This window comes from Natrix helvetica (assembly GCF_964273705.1).
Source record: "Natrix helvetica genome assembly, chromosome: 2".
In the NCBI taxonomy this organism is placed as follows: domain Eukaryota; kingdom Metazoa; phylum Chordata; class Lepidosauria; order Squamata; family Natricidae; genus Natrix; species Natrix helvetica.
Window position 1 is genome coordinate 251067091 of NC_138552.1, and position 20639 is coordinate 251087729.

The window sequence follows — 20639 nt, forward strand, 5'->3', positions numbered from 1 at the left end:
GGAATGATGTAAGCGTTGTATAGCTCCCATGCTGATGAGATTCCCCAAAGCCTTAAAATCTTGTTTGGATTCAACACTGTAACTGTTTTTAAAACACCCCAATAATTAAAGCATCAATTATTGGGATCTAATAATTAATAATCTCAAACAAGAAAAAGCCATGGTTGGCAATATCTTTTGTGTGTTCACAATGAGTGGGGTCAAGAAACAAATAGTTGTCACAGAACTATTTCTTCTTTTTTATGATGAGTTTAGAGTTTATTTGCAATTAAATTTCAAAATGGCAGAAAGTTACACCACCAGTTGTCAATAATAAAAGTCAAAAGACATTTTACAGGTACTTGTAGCCCTGGAGCCTCAGTTTATCACTGCTGCCTTAAAATGACAAAACAACCTAATTCTATGCCACAATGCTCCAGTGTGCAATGTCAGGGAACCCTTTAAGGGTTCTGAATCTCCCAAAGGAATCCTGGAGCAGAGCCAAAATCTGATAGGCTGCTCTCTGCTTGAGGCATACATTTTCCCACAAGATTCCTTTGTTTTCTGTCCCCTAGACCAGTTTAAATTCAGCCAGGAAAGTATACCTAAAATTGGGAACCATAACCTATCCTTCTTTGTGACTCAAAAAGCATCTGATATAATTCATTTGTCTCCAAAATTAATATTAAATCCTGCAGAGGTTTTTGCAAACTATTTTGACGTCAATACTGTTTTTTGTCTTCACCCAGAAATCAAAGAGCTTGAAAATAACATCAGGAAAGCGTTATCATTTGACAATCGGGGAGAAGAACATAGGGGAGCAGCAACAAGCTCAACTGATAGCCAACTTAATACACCGGGGGAGAATGGGGAAAATGGTGACGTCAAAGCTCAGACAAAGCGAATGGGCCTGGAGGAATTTAACTTCATCAAAGTATTAGGAAAAGGCAGCTTTGGAAAGGTGAGCAGCCTCCAAATGTTACTTGGTTCTTTTTTGGTCACTTGCCTTATCATGATTCCTAAGCTGAAAATATTACAGGCTTCTCAGGTAGACACAACAGGAAACATGAACAGATGATCTAATGTTACTTAATTGTAAGAATACATTAACAGAATACTGCAAGTCTCAAGCGAGAGCTATCCTACCATCTCCTTTACAGCTTGAGAAGTTTGGGAGGGTCCCTTCTGAGCCTCTTTCTTCATCCTGCTGCAGGCTATGGGGTGTCTGTTTTTGAGGCAGCATCTCTTCATCCTGCCTCTCTTAGTCATTCTCATTTACCATTAGAATTATGGTGCCTATAGAAATACATTCTTCGTCACATGAAATTATGGCCAAGATATGCAACTTTGGTTTTGCCAAAAGCAGTCTTAGAATAGCATATTAAAAAAGAGCCATATAAAAAGACTTTATAAAAAGCAGTGAGCAGGAGCCCAAACTAAATTATATAAATTAGTAGCTGATTATATATATATATATATATATATATATATGTGTGTGTGTGTGTGTGTGTGTGTGTGTGTGTGTGTGTGTGTGTGTGTGTGTGTATGTATGTATGTATGTTGTATTTGTACTGATAAATAAATAAAGGGAGACTAGTATAGATCTATTTCGAGCTAATTAGCTCTCATCAGCTAGCCATACCCTTACTGGGATTTGAACCTGGGCTGTATTATATCTTAGGCAGGAGTCTTAGCCACTAAGCCACAGGCTTGACTCCTTATCAATTGAGCCAGGGAAATAGGTATGTATATGTGTTACAACCCCTGGTATGCCTAAATATGGGAGGAAGGTCACTACTCCCTCTTTCTGTCCTTCGGCTCATCACAGAAGACCATGCAGGCAGAAAACCATATTTTTATTTTTAATGTTGCCTTTTTATATTTGTGTTGTATTTGTACTGATAAATAAATAAAGGGAGACTAGTATAGATCTATTTCAAGCTAATTAGCTCTCATCAGCTAGCCATACCCTTACTGGGATTTGAACCTGGGCTGTATTATATCTTAGGCGGGAGTCTTAGCCACTAAGCCACAGGCTCGCCTCCTTATCAGTTGAGCCAGGGAAATAGGTATGTATTTGTGTTACAACCCCTGGTATGCCTAAATATGGGAGGAAGGTCACTACTCCCTCTTTCTGTCCTTCGGCTCATCACAGAAGACCACCATATATATATATATATATATATATTCGTTTTAATTAGTTTGGTTATTTCATTATTGTACTTAGATACACATTTACAACAATCCCTCCCCATTGTATTCCAGGTGATTTACAAATTTAATATATCTATGTGAATAAAAACCCATAGAGGCTCCCAGAATTAGATGTTATTTATTAGACTTCTAAGCAACATTCAATAGATTACTAAAAAAAAGTTGAAAGTAAGAGAATTCATTTACAGTGGTTAAGTCCCTGCCTGAATAAATGAGTGATTCTGGTCTATGTTCTAGGTAGGGGATATTCTTCAGTTTCTACATGAAATCTCTGAGAGATGTCAATTGTAAGTTCAGGATGAGATCCCACCAATAGGCTGATTAGATTCAATAATGCCCTGGCATCACAGGCTGAGCAACAGCTGATGTGGAAGTCTTAAAAGAAGCATCTGAAAACAGTGATGTGGATAAGGTGAAGCAACATTCAGATTAAATCTTACCAAGATGGTCTTGCTAGTAAACATTTGGTAACCTCATAATATAAACTTGTGTCAGTTGATATTAGACTTCTGGGACCATTTCAAAGTGCCTTTATTTCCTTTAGTAAGATATATCATGCATCACGTTATCATTATTGAATTGGCCTGTCCAGTTTGTTCACTTAGAGAAAGGGTGTTAAAAGCCTCCCCACCATTCTCCACTGAAATACATTAAATGAGGATAAGATAAACTTTGTGGTGGTCCCCATCCTTCAGAACCTTCTCCTCCCAGATGTACACGAGGCCTCAACTTTGCTGACATTCTAAAATCAGTTAAATCCATTTTATTCCACAAGTCTTTGGCAGCTCATTCATTGCTATACTTCATTAGCCTTAATTTATGTTTTGGTTTTTTATTCCTGCATTACTTTTTTTCCTTGTTTATTTTTGCTTTTTGCCCTTAAAGTATATTGCCCATTACTCTAGAGATTTAAATATAAATACTTTTAAAAATAGAAAAGAAAAATGAATGAAAGGAAGGAAGGAAGAATCCAAAAGGATGACAAGAAAGGCTAAATGCATTCCTGAAAGATTATAGGAAATTCATAGCATTCTGTATCTCAGCCTGCACTGATGCTATTTGTTTCCATAATTTTATCTCTGCCATTGTATGAATCTTACAAATAAATTGCAATTTGACTTTGGTTTCTCCAGTCCTTTATGACACTGTGTTAAATGTTCCCATCCCACTTACACAGTGCAAATATACTTTAGGCACAGACAAACTTGCTGACCCATTAAGTGGTGTCAGATCTAAGCTGGTAGGTACAATGGATTCTTGTGAGATCATCTTGACTTCAGTCTCCTTCAGATGCTGCTGCCTTGTGAGCTAGTTTGAATCAATGGATAATATTGGCAACTTTTTTTCAACTGATGCCTTCTAGGCATGAAGACATTCCAGAATTTCTGACCTTACATAAATTCATAAGCCAATATATCTTCAGGAGAGTAATTTGACAAAAAGTTGGTGTTAGAGTTGTAGTTGCAAAAGACTAGGCTCTACATTCTGTTCACATGTCTTTGTACACATGACAATATGTTGCTTTATTGTTCTTATAAAAGAATATGTTGCAATATATGTACAGAAAAGAACTATAGCAAGAATGTATAACTGTGAATTTCTACAAGTCCTGTGGCAGAAATATTTCTCTTTTCAAAGTCTGATTTTTTTTAATGTCAATATTATTCTGTGAGTTGAATACATATCTCCTTCTTGAAGTGCTAAATTATGTTTGTCAAGGAGCCTAACTGTAAAAAGTGTTCTGTCAGGTGATTGACATTTCTTCATTGTGTAGATGTTTCCTATTTTGCTTTTTCTGATCCTGCAAATCAAATAATTTTGTGCTTATATTTTCTGTTTGCCAGCTATGCACACTTAACATGGCATGTAGATATTAGACTGCATTTGTTTTGGCTCCAATCACTACACCCTATAAAGCGGTTACAAAATAGTGAAAAAAGTAATGACAAATCTCACTTTCTATAATTATAGAACCATTGTTGGTTTCTTCAGCTCTTTGCAAGGTAATCAGAGATATCTACAATTCTAAAGGTCATAGACATTTGCCAAATATCTTCATTGCGGCCAATATATTTATTCAAGAAGACCTGTGTTATTAAAAAAAGAGATCCAACTTTTCCATGATTCCCTCACTTGTGTGAGGGTACATTCTTTCTTTGAACATTCTCCAGGTTCACTTCTTTTATATGTTTCTATCTGCAACTTGGAGGCTTCCCTGCAACTGCTGATTAGGAAGTATGGTATTTCTAGTCAAACAGAAAACAGTGGATTGGACAAAGCAGTTTGTTCTAGTATTGTACTGCAACCATTGGTATATCTGGACAATGCTGCAATGTTCTGCATGGATGCAGCATTGTCCAGATGCAAAGCTATGGTTGCAGTACTAGACCAAGCAACTTTTTCCAATCCACTGTTTTCTCTGTCTCTTTCCCTCCCCCCCTTGTCCACCTCCTCTCACTATAATGTCCCTTCATGCCACTAGCTATCATGCCTGAGTGAATAGGCAAGTTGCTATGGTAAAGAGGAATCACTTGATTATAGGCTGTTCAAATCCGTAGGCTCTTGGTGGGTGTATAATTTTGCTAAATCTTGAACCTGGCTCTCATTTGCAATAAAAACTATGTCCATATTGAATGTACATCGGTTCTGATAACATCATCATCTGTATTGTGAAGTAGAAACATAAAGGCTAATTTATATGCCTTTCATTGTCTTTTGTGATCTCATTTGTTACTAAATTCTGATATATTTTAAATAATTAATTATAGAACACTATTTATGCATGTTCAATATATTTATTTGCAATTGCTTTGTGTTGATGTGAGCTGTGGGACTTAGATCAACTACTGAACTATTTGTGAAGTCATCACACAATTACTTTGAAGAACTTTACAGTGGTCTATTCAGTTTATCTAGCTAATACCTAGTTTGATTATTCCAGTTAAAATTGCATTCAGAGACCCTATTTGACTGAAATTTGCTGAGGAGGAAATTCACATCATGCCCTATTCATTCTAGTGTTAGTTCATGAACAAGTGGATAAGGGTCATGTAGCCAGAAGCAGAAAGACTTGGTATAGTAAAGGGAAAGTGAATATTGAACCATGTTTGTTAGATATATACAACAGTAGATATGGTTTCCACCAAGGTCCTCTGTTCCGGCAGGAACAGAGGTTTGATTCTATTGGCTGAGAGTCTGACAGCTCCCTATAAAAGGGCTGCTGTCAGACCCAGCCTTTGCTGGATTGTTCTCATTTGTTGTCTTGTTAATAAAGAGCTGTTGTTACTTCAGCCTGCGTCTGCCTTTCCATTGTCCGATCTAACACTGGCGACAAGGGTGGGATTGGAAGGCAACTAGGCAATCCAAAAAGAGCACAGAATCCAGCAAGTTATCCAGCTCAGAGCTCAGCACGGCGTCAAATCGCCATTTCCGAGGGGCAAGCTCAAATCGCTCTCGCTACCGACTTAACAAGACGCCCCACCGACTCCGTATGACCCAGTCTCTGAGCACTGGGAGTCGTATATGCTCCACTTCAAATGTTTCCTAGAGGCCAACGACCTCGCATACCAGACGGCTGGAAAAAGAACATGTTCCTCGGGTACTGTGGCCGGGAAGTGTTTGAGACGGCTAAGGATTTGTCAGAGCTGATGCCGTTACAGTCGGTGGCCTGGTCCGCGCTTCAACAAACCCTCAGAACACACTAAGCGCCCAAACTATCCAAATATTTTTGCCGCCATGAATTCAACACGAGGAATCAAAAGGAGGGAGCGTCGATCAATGACTATGTAGTGGCGCTTTGCAAGGCTGCTACATATTGTGAATTTAGGGACCTGGATGATCTGATTCTGGACCACATAATTTACGGGGTATAATAATAATAATAAATAAATTTGAATTTATTAGCCGCTCCCTTTCCAGATAGGACTCGGGGCAGCGTACAATAGAACATATAAAACATAAAACATATGTACAAACACATAAACATACATATATACAAGGACATACATGCACGGAGGAGGTAACAAGTTACATCACATTTAGACAGTTAAAAATCACCATTAAAATACCCCAGTTATAATAACACAATTTAAAATTTAAAAAATTTAAAAGGACTGTCAGGAGGAATAAGAAAAAATTTACGGTTGAGCCAGGCCAGATAATTGAAAGAGGTGGGTCTTCAGCTGTACACGGAAGGAGCGGAGATCGGAAATAATCCTGATGTCACAGGGGAGGTCATTCCACAGGGCTGGGCCCATCACAGAGAAGGCTCTGCTCCTGGGTGTCACCCCCTGACACTGTTTAGTGGACGGCACCCGGAGAAGTCCCTCTCTGTGTGAGCGGATTGGTCGTAGGGATGCATGGGGCAGGATGCGATCCTGCATGTAACTAGGTCCTGTGCCATGAAGCGCTTTAAAGATCATAATCAAAACCTTGAAATGCACTCGGTAGACTACAGGAAGCCAGTGCAGCTCGCGCAGGAGAGGTGTTACAGGGGAGTATCTAGTCCTCCCCATAATCACCCGCGCGGCCGCGTTCTGGACCAACTGCAGTCTCCGAGTGCATCTCAAGGGAAGCCCCATGTAGAGAGCATTGCAGTAGTCCAGGCGAGACGTCACTAGCGCATGGGTGACTGTGCGTAGGGCATCCCGGTCCAATAAGGGGCGCAATTGGCGCATCAGGCGAACCTGATGGAACGCCCCCCTTGCCACGGCTGTTACATGGTCATCCATGGACAGCCGGGCATCCAGGAGGACGCCCAAATTGCGCACCTGTTCCATGGGGGCCAGTTGCACGCCCCCAATGGCCAGAGATGGAAGCAACTGGTTGAACCGGGAGGCCGGAAGCCACAGCCACTCCGTCTTGGAAGGGTTGAGTTTTAGTCAGTTGCCATCCATCCAGACCCGTACGGCCTCCAAACACCGGGACATCATTTCAACGGCCTCATTGGGGTGGTTCGGGGTGGAAATGTATAGCTGAGTATCATCAGCATACAGATGATATCCCACCCCAAAACCACGGATGATCTCGCCCAGCGGTTTCATGTATGTGTTGAACAGGAGAGGCGAGAGCACCGACCCCTGTGGCACCCCACATGTGAGGGGGCTCCGGGTCGATCTCTGCTCCCCTGCCAACACACGTTGCGTCCGGCCAGAGAGGTAGGAGCCAAACCACTGTAAAACGGTGCCCCTGACTCCCAGCCCCTCAAGCCGGTGCAACAGGATACCATGGTCGATGGTATCGAACGCCGCCGAGAGATCTAATAGGACCAGGATAGAGGAACAACCCCTATCTCTGGCCCTCCAGAGATCATCCACCAATGCGACCAAGGCCGTCTCCGTGCTGTGCCCGGGTCGGAAGCCGGACTGGCGCGGGTCTAGATAATCATTCTCCTCCAGGTGACGTGGGAACTGTTGTGCCACCACACTCTCTACAACCTTCGCTAAAAAAGGAAGGTTGGAGACTGGACGATAATTGACTAGATCCGTTGGGTCCAGGGAAGGCTTCTTGAGCAGGGGCCTCACAACCGCCTCTTTCAAGGTGGCCGGCAGAAACCCCTCACCCAACGAAGCGTTCACTAGGCCCAGGAGCCAGTCGCGCGTAACCTCCCAGGATGCCAGTACAAGCCAGGAGGGACACGGGTCCAATAAACATGTGGTAGGTCGCAGACGTCCACGTAACCTGTCCAAATCCTCGATGGCAACCGAGTCAAACTCCTCCCAAAGCGGTCCCTCAAGACTCGCCACGGGCGTCTCAACTGGACTACTGAAAGGGGCCCATCCCATCCGGATTTGAGCGACTTTGTCCTGCAGATATTTCCCAAACTCCTCTGCTCTGCCCTGTAAAGGGGCTTCCCGCGGTCTCTCAAACAATAGGGAGCGGGTCACTCATAACAGGGCGGCAGGGCGGTTATCTGCGGACGCAATAAGAGCGGCGCAATGTTGACGTTTGGCCGCTCTTAGTGCCACAAGGTACGTCCTCAAATAGGCTCGTGCCTGTGCTCGGTCAAATTCGGAACGGGAGGATCTCCAACGACTCTCTAGGCGTCTCTTGTGGCGTTTCATCACCCTTAGCTCCTCGGTGAACCAAGGGGCCAGGGTGGTTCGTCGCCGCAGGAGAGGCCGCAAAGGCGCCACCCGGTCTAGGGCCCCGGTAGTCACACTATTCCATGCGTCTACCAGGTCCTCCACTCGGGGGCGGGTCAGGTCCACAGGAGGTGGCCCAAGCTCCGTCTGGAACCTATCTGGTTCCATCAGGCGCTTGGGGCGGAACCATCTAATACCTTCCGGTTCCGCCTCCCCGCAGCGGGGGGTAGCACCAGGGAAGTCAAGCCGGAGAAGTGAGTGATCTGACCATGACAGGGGAATAATAGTTGGATCCCCTGTTCCCAGATCACTCGTCCACTGGCCAGAGACAAAGACAAGGTCCAGCGTGTGGCCTCCCTCGTGAGTAGGGCCCTGAATTAATTGGGTCAGGTCCATGGCTGTCATGGAAGCCATGAACTCCCGAACCCCCTCAGACGCTTCTCCCATCGACGGCAGGTTAAAATCCCCCATCACTAAAAGTTTGGGGGTCTCAACCGCCACCGATGAGATCAGCTCGAGGAGTTCAGGCAGGGCCTTAGTCTGCAAAGGAGATTGCTGGCACGATCGAACCTCTCCCTGTAGATCACCCTAGATGAAGCCAGGGCATCAGAATCAGCGGCCAAATCAACCGAGATTTTACAGCACCAGAACGCAGCTCCAGAAGCGCGATAGTCTACACGCGTTCATCGCGAGGCTACAGAGGCCAAGAGTTCTGAGGGGGAAAAAGATGACAGCTACCACATGCGCAGTAGCCACGCCCAGCCGGTGCGCAAATTTAAGCAGCCTTCTCCTCCCTGTGCTAGCTGTGGCGGTGAGCATGCCAGGCAAAGCTCCCAATTTAGAGATGCAACCTGCCATCGCTGTGGGAAGTCGGGGCACATAGCCAAGGTGTGCCAGAGCAAATTCCCTGAGGCAGCTTGGCAGCCTGGAAACTTGCTACTCTGCCGGCCGAAGGCCAACCTGGAAGCCTGGTAAAAGACCCCAATACAACCCAAAGGGGAGAATAGAATCACACATTGATAGGGCAAGTCCACACCCGGCGGGTAAACTTCAACCAATTTAAGGGGAGACTCCCAGTGACGGTGGTCAGCGCCAACCTACAGAGCCTCCTGGGGCTAGATTGGTTCCAGGCCATGCCTGGAAGTAACTGGCATCCACACTGTGGCAAATGTCTCACTATCAAATGCTCCGAAAGACGATGGCGCCGAGACCATCTTTAAGGAGTTTGAGGATGTCTTCAGCCCGGGGCTGAATACAGTATATGGGGACCCCAATTTCCTTTAATTTGGATCCCAACATAGCGCCAATAACAGGAGAGTGCCTTTCGCTCTTCTCCCTAAAATTGACAGGGAAATTGACAAGCTCATAGGCCAGGGAATCCTAGAGCCAGTCGATTGTGCACGCTGGGAGACACCGATAGTGACACCTGTCAAACCAGATGGGTCAGGTTTGCACGGATTACAAATGTTCAATAAATAAGGCGCTACAACAAAGCGCATACCCTGTACGTATCTCCATTCACTAGGCCCGGGAAATTTTTTTGCTAAATTAGACATGGCGCAGGCATACCAGCAATTGCCAGTAGATGGCGCTGCAGCGGAGGCCCAAACCATTGTGACGCACAGGAGTGTATTCAAATGCCACCGCCTACAATTTGGCATTAGTATCGCCCCTGGACTGTTCCAAAACATCATGGAATGGCTTTTTCAGGATATTCCAGGAGTTGTCCCCTATTTTGACGACATCTTGGTATCGGCTGCAAATGCGGCGCAACTTTTAAAACGAGTACGCACAGTTTTGACAAGAATTTGAGAAAAAGGCCTCCGCCTTAAAAAAGAAAAATGTAAAATAAATGTGCCAAGGGTCAAGTTCCTGGGATACCTAATCGACGGCTCTGGGATTCACCTGACCTCCCAAAAAATCAAAGCGATTCAGGACGCCCCTACACCTCGCAATCAAACCAAGCTGCAGGCATTCCTTGGGCTCCTTAATTTTTACAGCGTCTTTCTACAACAGAAAGCCACTGGTGCTGAACCACTTCACCGTCTTTTAACAAAAAATGCGAAGTGGTCCTGGGGACAAGCCGAAGCTGCCGCATTTGCCGCGGTCAAAAAATTCCTGTAAGCTGAATCGTTCCTGAACCAATACAGCCAGACCCTGCCTTTGGGGCTGACCTGCGACGCGTCACCTTTCAGCGTCAGAGCCATCCTCAGCCACCACATGCCCAATGGGACTGAACCCCCTATAGCATTCTACTCAAGGACCCTATCTGCTGCAGAAAGGAACTATAGCCAGTTGGACTGTGAGGCCTTGGCTGCTGTGGCTGGGGTAAAAGGATTCCATGACTATCTCTATCGGCAGGATTTTGAATTCATAACTGATCACAAGCCGCTTTTGGGCTTACTGGCTGGGGGACAGACCAACTCCTGTGTCACTTTCTCCATGGATGACAAGGTGGACTATCTTCTTGGCTGCTTATTCCTACAGGCTGGTGCACCGTTCGGGCAAGACTTTGGGACATGTAGACATGTTGAGCTGTTGCCCATTGCCTGAAATCCTCGCAGACCCGACACCCGAGATACCAGTTTTATTGACTGTTGGAAACTGGTCCTGTCTCATCTAACTATGTGGCCCGCTACTCCGCTAAAGACTCCACTGTTAAACAAATTATGAACTGGGTGTGGAGGGGGTGGCCCAAGGGGCCTGTGGGGTCCGAGTTCAAAATATATTTTTGTAAACGGGATGAAATGTCTGTTGTGAATGGTTGCCTACTGTGGGGGGACCAGATCGTTATTCCACCCAAACTGTGCATTGCAGTTTTGGAAGCTTTACATGTAGGGCACCCAGGGATTGTCAGGATGAAGTCCCTGGCAAGGAGTTACGTATGGTGGCCTAACATGGACAGGGAGATTAGAAGAATGGGTAGCTACCTGCACATTATGTCAGGAGTCCAGACCTGCTCCCCCAGAGGCGCCCACTAAGGAGTGGGAGCATCCTCAAGCACCATGGTCTAGGTGCATATAGACTTCGCTGGCCCAGTTCACGGCCAAACATTCTTAGTAGTTGTGGATGCCTACTCAAAGTGGTTAGAGGTAGTCCTGATCACCTCCACGATGGCAGAGGCGGTCATCAAGGTACTATAGAGACTTTTCTCCATGCACAGCTTGGCCGATGTCTTGGTCTCAAACAATGGCCCCCAATTCACCACCATGCCCTTCAATACCTTCCTAGCAGCCCAGAGAATTTGGCATGCCCTGGTTGCACCATTCCATCCGGCTTCCAATGGCCAGGCGGAACGTATGGTGTAATCTGCAAAAGAGGCCCTCTCCAGAATGGGCCCGGGAGATTGGCAAACATGGGTAGACCATTACCTCCTAATTCAACATATCACACCCAGTGCCACCACTGGAAGAAGCCCATCTGAGCTTCTCATGGGTCACCGGCTACGGTCCCACTTAGACTGGCTACACTCAAACTATTCTGCCGTTTCGCCCCCAGACTCCACAAGCAAAATTCGGAACTTTAGCATAGGGGATTTGGTATACGCCAAGAACTATGCCAGGGGAACAATGTGGATTCTTGCCATGGTGATAGGCATTACCGGGCCTCGCTCATATCTTCTTGAGGTCTAGGACGGTAGAAATTGGAGAAGGCACATTAACCAACTTTGTGGCTGCCTCTCCAACTCCAATCTCAGACCACCAGCAGTAACTCCTGCTCGAGTTAGCCAAAGCCCTAACCAAACGGAGCAACCACCAACTCCTCAAACAGTTAGCTCAAGCCCGAGTTATCCAGGATACTCATCTGGTGAGGTTGCAGGCTCGCAGCAACCTCCGAGCGAACCGGCTTGAGGAACTCCAGCCGCAGCCTGTGAAAGGTTCCAGGAGCTTCCACCAAGCGGAGCTGCAGAGCAAACAGGTCCGTCCGACCTGTCCAAGAGAAACCCTCCTACTGAACTGCGCAGGTCAGGCAGAGCTACACAAAAGCCCGCCTACCTGCGTGACTATGTTACAAGTAGGATTGTTTCATCTAAGATGGGACAGGTGTTAGATATCTACAACAGTAGATATGGTTTCCACCAAGGTCCTCTGTTCCAGTGGGAACAGAGGTTTGATTCTATTGGCTGAGAGTCTGACAGTTCGCTATAAAAGGGCTGCTGTCAGACCCAGCCTTTGCTGGATTGTTCTCACTTGTTGTCTTGTTAATAAAGAGCTGTTGTTACTTCAGTCTGTGTCTGCCTTTCCATTGCCGATCTAACAATGTTGACAAAGGGCCCAAACTTGACAAAGTTTGTGGCTACTACTTGTAAGACTTGGTAGAGTGGGCTTGCACTCTGGTTTACTTGCAAAATCTTATAAGCCTTGATTTACTTGGGTAGGGACATCTAATGAAACTGAAACCAGAAATTTATCAGTCAGGTTCAAAGTGATACGCAAAGGGATAAAACAGTCCAACCTATCAAAAACAGCACCACAAAAATCAGATTAGGAACACAAATTGAAATAGGGAAGAAAATGGTAAGTGAGCACCTGTCTTCCCTAGACGAGTTCAAATCACCAGGACCAGACAGATTACACTCCAGGGCTCTGAAGGAACTAGCAGACGAGATCTCAGAACTACTGAATTATATCTTTCAGAGATCCTGGAGCACCGGGGAACTACCAGGACTGGAAAAGAGCTGATGTGATTCTCATCTTCAAAAAAGGGAAAAAAATAGATCCAGGAAACCACAGACCTATCAGCCTGACCTCAATACCAGGAAAGATTCTGGAAAAAATAATCAAGCAACGAATTTGCGAACACCTAGAAACAAACAAAGTAATAGCCAAAAGCCAACATGGGTTTGTCAAAAACAGATCGTGCCAGAATAATCTTATTGCATTCTTTGATAATGTGACAAAATTAGTGGACCAGAGGAATGCCGTCGATATAGTTTACTTGGACTTCAGTAAGGCATTTGATAAGGTAGACCATAACCTACTAGTAGATAAAGTAGAAGAATGTGGGTTGGACAGCATCACCACCACATGGATTCGTAACTGGCTGATCAACCACACTCAACGTGTAGTCCTCAATGGAACTGCATCTACATGGAGGGAAGTATGCAGTGGAGTACCCCAAGGCTCTGTTTTAGGCCCAGTACTCTTCAACATCTTCATCAATGATTTGGATGAGGGAATAAATGGGGAACTCATCAAATTTGCAGATGACACCAAGCTGGCAGGAATAGCTAACACTCCAGAAGATAGGCTTAAGATACAGAAGGATCTTTGCAAATATGAACATTGGGCACTATCTAATAAAATGAAATACAATGGTGAAAAGAGTAAGGTTCTACATTTAGGGAAGAAAAACAAAATGCACAAGTACAGTATACGTGGTACCTTCCTCAATAGTAGTAACTGTGAGAGGGATCTTGGAATCCTAATGGACAACCATTTAAATATGAGCCAGCAGTGTGCAGCAGCTGCCAAAAAAGCCAACACAGTTCTAGGCTACATAAACAGAGGGATAGAATCAAGATCACGTGAAGTGTTAATACCACTTTATAATGCATTGGTAAAGCCACACTTGGAATACTGCATTCAGTTTTGGTTGCCATGATGTAGAAAAGATGTGGAGACTCTGGAGAGAGTGCAGAGAAGAGCAACAAAGATGATTAGGGGACTGGAGACTAAAACATATGAAGAACGGTTGCAGGAACTGGGTATGTTTAGTTTAAGAGAAAGAAGGACTAGGGGAGACATGATAGCAGTGTTCCAATATCTCAGAGGTTGCCACAAAGAAGAGGAGTCAAACTATTCTCCAAGGCACCTGAGGGTAGAACAAGAAGCAATGGGTGGAAACTAATCAAGGAGAGAAGCAACTTAGAACTGAGGATAAATTTCCTGACAGAACAATTAATCAGTGGAACACCTTGCCTCCAGAAGTTGTGAATGCCCCAACACTGGAAGTCTTTAAGAAGATGTTGGCTAGCCATCTGTCTGAAACGGTATAGGGTTTCCTGCCTAGGCAGGGGCTTGGACTAGCAGACCTCCAAGGTCACTTCCAACTCTACTATTGTATAGAATCATTGTGTCTATCCTTGGCTTTCTATTACTGCCAGAGATTCTGAATTACAAATATTTATATGCGTACCCCTATATCCTTTCCATGCTGGCTTATAAGAAGTAACCACTAAAGAGATAGAAAGATAGAGGCAGATAGATAGGTAGATAGATGTCATTTTCCCTTACAGTTGCTCAAAATTAGGCTTGTGGAGTATTCTATTTAGTTATTCAAGAATAATGCATTAATAGCAATAGAAACCTTCTACTCTAAGTGTATGAATGGGCATATTGCAATTGATTACAAATATACTCTCATCTATAGAAGCTGTACATAAGTTGTTGGAACATGTGCAAAACTTTCTTCAAAGTTCATTAAACACAAGAATTTCTGCATATCTTCAATTATAAAGTTATCCTGAGAATAAATGGGTCTACTTGTTCACCCAGATACTAAACTTTATGATGAGTACTGAACTTGGCTCTATATCTTGCATGAAAAGCTGATTTTTCAATTGGAGATGATACTGCTTACCTTTTTCACAGAGTTCACGGATCTAAATCTAACTATATCTTGAGTTGTTAAGGGATATGTACAGATTTGTCTGTAGTTGGACAGACAGAGAGATATTGTACACGGCCTTTTCAAAATATTTTGCTTCAAGGTACTTGTGATGGTTCATTTTGCCCCAGTTGTTATTAGTATAACAAGTATGCAGTATATTTTATAAATGAGATGTTGTCCTTGATCCTAGGTGATGCTAGCGGAACTCAAAGGTAAAGATGAAGTATATGCTGTGAAAGTCTTAAAGAAAGATGTCATTCTTCAAGATGATGATGTGGACTGTACAATGACAGAAAAACGGATTCTGGCATTAGCACGAAAGCATCCTTATTTAACACAGCTCTACTGCTGCTTCCAGACCAAGGTAAGCTATCTCAATCTATCCCATACCTAACTACTGATCTGGTCAAGGAGTTTAAAGTCTCCTGTGAGCTGGATGATACTTGCTGCCTGGATGGTCTCACACAGCAAGGCATTTGATAAGGTAGACCATAACCTACTACTACATAAAGTAGAAGAATGTGGGTTGGACAGCATCACCACCAAATGGTGGTGACCAGCTGCACTCAACGTGTAGTCCTCAAAGGAACTGCACCTACATGGAGGGAAGTATGCAGTGGGGTACCCCAAGGCTCTGTTTTAGGACCAGTACTCTTCAACATCTTCATCAATTATTTGGATGAGGGAATAAATGGGGAACTCATCAAATTTGGCAGGCAGGAATAGCCAACACTCCAGAAGATAGGCTTAAGATAAGAAGGATCTTGACAAACTTAAACATTGGGCACTATCTAATAAAATGAAATTCAATGGTGAAAAGAGTAAGGTTCTACATTTAGGGAAGAAAAAAGAAATGCACAAGTACAGTATAGGTGGTACCTTCCTCAATAGTAGTAACTGTGAGAGGGATCTTGGAATCCTAGTGGACAACCATTTAAATATGAGCCAGCAGTGTGCAGCAGCTGCCAAAAAAGCCAACACAGTTCTAGGCTGCATAAACAGAGGGATAGAATCAAGATCACATGAAGTGATAATGCCACTTTATAATGCCTTGGTAAGGCCACACTTGGAATACTGCATTCAGTTTTGGTTGCCATGATGTAGAAAAGATGCGGAGACTCTAGAAAGAGTACAGAGAAGAGCAAGAAAGATGATTAGGGGACTGGAAACTAAAACATGAAGAACTGTTGCAGGAACTGAGTATGTCTAATTTAATGAAAAGAAGGACTAGGGGAGACATGATAGCAGTGTTCCAATATCTCAGGGGTTGCCACAAAGAAGAGGGAGTCAAACTATTCTCCAAGGCACCTGAGAGTAGAACAAGAAGCAATGGGTGGAAACTAATCAAGGAGAGAAGCAACTTAGAACTGAGGAGAAATTTCCTGACAGTTAGAACAATTAATCAGAGGAACGGCTTGCCTCCAGAAGTTATGAATGCCCCAACACTGGAAGTCTTTAAGAAGATGTTGGATAGCCATTTGTCTGAAATGGTATAGGGTTTCCTGCCCAGGCAGGGGGTTGGACTAGAAGACCTCCAAGGTCCCTTCCAACTCTGTATTGTATTAGTAATTTAATCATGCCTTAACATTTGCAGTTGTCAAAATATGTTAGGAGGATGTAGGTTAGATGTCTGGAAAGATAAGTTATGAAATGAAAGTATTTTAAATGATATCTTTGAAATATATAATTAAACACAAAGTTGCATTTTCATTTTAAACAGAGAATTGCAATGGAACAGAATGGTAGGTTTTATGTATCTTGCCTGAATCTTGAGTGTCTGTCTCACATTTTATGGCAATATGGATTGGTAGAAGACCAATTCATCTGTTCTCAGGGTGGGGTTGATTCCTAAGGTTCTCCAAAGTTGTGTTTTGCTGAAAGTTGCTTTCATTTGTCTGTTTTGTGAAATTTAAGTGCAACTTATTTTCTTTGTTGGGTTTTCCTCCACATAGATATTAAAAACTCATTTTCTAAACCATATTTATAAAACTATTTCAGTGATTCCACAATCTACCACCTAATTCTGTACTGTAAACTCCTTTAACAATGAATTTACTTTCTAACAGATTTTAATATCAAAATAAATATATTGTATTGCATCTGAAATGCCAGAAGGTGGCACTAAAGATATAAAAAGGAGAATTCTTTGCCGCCTCTATTCTGTTTCTCCTTTTTAAATTGTTATATAACTTCATAGAAATATTGATAAGTATTGTAGGTATTGTAAGCAAAATAAACTTCTAAACTCTCAGAATAAACAAAGTTTGTGATTTTTATGATATGGGCTTGCAAACTGTCAGTTTAAAGCCCTGGTGCAATAGAAATGCAAGCATTCCAACCTGCTTTATCTTGAATGTAAATTTGAGAGTTCTGCTTTTAGGAAATTTCAGATGACATGGGTTTAATATTAAGGATCTGAAAACTCTTGTATTTGAAAAAAAATGTGATACTTTTAAACCTGGCCGAAGCCCTGCCTTTTTTTTAAAAAAACATTTTGACACAGAGCGCCACAACAGGATTGTGTTCACCAAGTGGGTGGGATTGAAATTATTTAGTTCTCCTCCCCCCACCCCCCAATCTTATAATGTGCTTAAGGTTTTTATGACTGGATATGTGTTTGATAAAAATGGCTTTTTTCAAAAAAAAAATCAAACTTGTTGCCATAACATTTTGCTATATATTTTTTTTTTAACAAAATTTTTTATTGGTTTTTCAACATTTATAGGGAAAAGGGTAAATGGACAGGTATACAAATTTTGGCAGTTGCAAAATGTGACAGGCGCCCCTCCCTCCATACTCATAATATACATTTATATATAATGCATTGGTATATAATTGATTACAATCAGCATATTAGTTCTATTACTAAATTCAATCAGATTAGACATTACAGTATAAAATCCAGATATAATTCCATTATCACTTTCGGTCAGTTTTTAATAATATGATTTTCTTATTTATTTTTGTGATCTGAGTCTTCTTGCTATTGCCCCATCTCCCTCCACTGGCAGAGCTCTGGCCCCTCCCGTGTCCTGCGTGTCCGTTGTAGTGTCTTGTGTTTTTTCTAGGAGTGTTTTGTTTTTTTCCATAAAGGCCTGCGCCTCTATGGGTGAATTGATTCTAATTCTTGTCTCCTCCCAGAATATCAGCATACCTTCAGGCATCAACCATCTAAACCACACCCCTTTCTGGTATAATTTATTCGCTAATTGCGAATAATTCTTCCTTTTTTCTCTAATCTTCTTAGGGATCTGCTTCAGAATGGTTATCTCCATATCATGGTATGTCAATGCTTGCCCCCTTTGTACACCCAGAATTTCATCTCTTGTGCTTTTTCTAAGAAATTTAATGTGAACCTCCCTGGGTACATTGTGTATTCTAGCATAAGCTGCGTTCACTCTATAAACCAGGTCTATATCCCACCCCATCTGTTGTTTTTCTTTGTGTGTGTAGTCAGCCAGGATGTTTGTCATGATGTCCCTTATGTTTTCCCCATCTTCTTCTATAACATTTTGAAATCTAAGGTAATAGGACATTCTCTCAAATTCTATTTTCATCTGTTGGATGTCAAGATCTTTGTTCCCTTTCTGCACAGCTTCTACCCCCCCACCTCCTCCACCCCCACTTCCACAAGATTCAGTCTTTGTGAGTTCTTATATATTTGGGCTTGATTTTCTTTAATTTCATCTTTCATTTCCCTTAGCTGTTTCTTGATCTCCTCCTGGCCCTGTAAAATTTGTTGAAGCATTTGTTGAAAGTCCATCTCTGTAGTCTTAGGTTGCATCAGTTCTGTTATCTTTGACTGTGTGGCTGGACTAGATGTTGCGGATGTTGGAGCAGAAGTGGCAAAGCCAGGTTTTCCAGGAGGTGGTCTTTTGGATGCCATCCTTTATAACGTTAAAAGTTCAGTCCAAATATAAGATAAACAGTTAGAAAAGAAGGGTAGCCAGGTGAGTCCGGGAGCAGAAGAACCAGGCAGAAGAGAGTCTCTCTAATAAGTCTGGCAATAGATAGAAAATTTCCCCTAGAAAGTTTAAAAAATACCAATCCACAAGAGATTCCTCTGGGAGACACGGAGACAAAGACCGGAAGCCTGAATTTTAAAGGTGGAGTCAGGTTTCACAGTTCATAAAGACAACGGAAGTGTGCCATCTTGCCCTGCCAGTTTTGGGCACAGAGGCATAACAAAGTTTTAAAAAGTTCCAAAAGTCCTCAAATCACAGTAATATGTAGAATTAAATTGAAAAGAAAATCATCTCAGCCTGGGTGAGGCTTCATTCGTTGGCTCTCCCCCCTCCTCCTTCCCCGGGGGCTGAGAGCAAAATTGTTCCTCGCCGCTTGTCCGGGGGGGGGAAACCCCCCTCCCTCCAGCCGCACCTCCAAAATGCTCCGAAAGTTATTTTAAGAAGCTGAGTAATGCTTCATGCAGAATAGGGAATGAAGAGAGAAGCAACCTCACCGCACTGCAGCTGCTTCCTTCTATTGTTGCATTCTCCAGTCGGCTTATAGCGAGGCGCGAGGCGCAGGAACGCGAAGCGCCCTCCAGGCTTGCTCCCCGGTGCCTTGGGCGCGCGAGAGACCTCCCGCCGGCCGCCGCCGCTGCAGGAGACCTCCGTGATGCCGCCCCTCCGGCAGGACCCCTCTGCGGGGTGTCCTGTGCCCCCCAAGGAGTGGGGAAGCCCACCGGGGAGCCGGAGCGGGCAAGGAGCTGCCCGTTGCTGCCGCCGCCGGAACTGGAACTCCTCTATATTTTGGATATGCTTGGGCAGATTAGAGGGAGACCATGAATTGCCCACTATTATTTTAGGGCTGGGCAAATTTAGAGAAAGAGTATTAAGAGGTTTGATAAAGATGTGGGAATACAAATGTGAATTTACACATTTTATTTCTATAAAGATTCATTAGAATAGGTTTTAAAAGCTTCCAGATTAAAATAATATTAGTAATATAAACAGTTAAAATGATTTTTTTTTCTGATTCCCAAGTCTCAATGCCTGGAAAATAGCTGCAATTTCTGGATTTCTGTTATGTCTTTCATTTCAGATTCCCTTCTAAATTTTTGGTGTGAAATGCTTCTTTTTTAACTGCGGGCAAAAGAATGTCACAGGAACATGTATGGAATTGAGCGCTTTGCCAAGCATAGTGAAGTTTCTTTATTGTGGAAAGAATTCCTTAATCAGAATGTTCAAAATCTGCCTATCAGATTTTGAAATCTGCATATCTCATTTGTAGTAGATGCAATAATATTCCTCAGAAAAGCATAATACTTAGTTGTTTATGTAGCTGCATGAGTCTTTCTGATGCTTCACATATATGAACTACAGTCTTGTAAGGCAGATCAATATTCTACAATATCTACAAGTTTTGGAATATTGTGGTTTGGTTCAGTAGTGGGATTCAAAAAATTTATTACTGGTTCTGTGGCCATGGCTTGGTGGGCATGGCATAGCTTGATGGGCGTGGCAGGGGAAGGATGCTGTAAAATCTCCATTCCCACCCCACTCCAGGGGAAGGTTAATGCAAAATCCCAATTTCTTATGGATCAGCTGGAACTTGGGAGGCAGAGAATATATGGGGGTGGGGCCAGTCGGAGGTGGTATTTAACGGTTCTCCAAACTACTCAAAATTTTTGCTACCAGTTCTCCAGAATTGGTCAGAGCCTGCTGAATATCACCTCTGGTTTGGTTGTCTAGTGAAAGAATGATTGGTGTCCTGTTTGAATTGGAAGTGTTCCAAATCATAGTGCTAACT

General features: G+C 43.2%; 1 protein-coding gene across 4 annotated transcripts in view; it reads left to right on the forward strand.

Moving 5' to 3' along the window:
• PRKCE (protein kinase C epsilon) overlaps positions 1–20639 on the forward strand; it is a 370865-nt gene that overhangs the window by 282493 nt on the left and 67733 nt on the right. For all 4 annotated transcript variants that reach the window (XM_081941929.1, XM_081941930.1, XM_081941931.1 and 1 more), the window contains 2 exons: positions 729–940; positions 15079–15252. In XM_081941929.1, coding sequence (XP_081798055.1) covers positions 729–940; positions 15079–15252 — 386 coding nt within the window. The remainder of the gene's footprint in view (positions 1–728; positions 941–15078; positions 15253–20639) is intronic.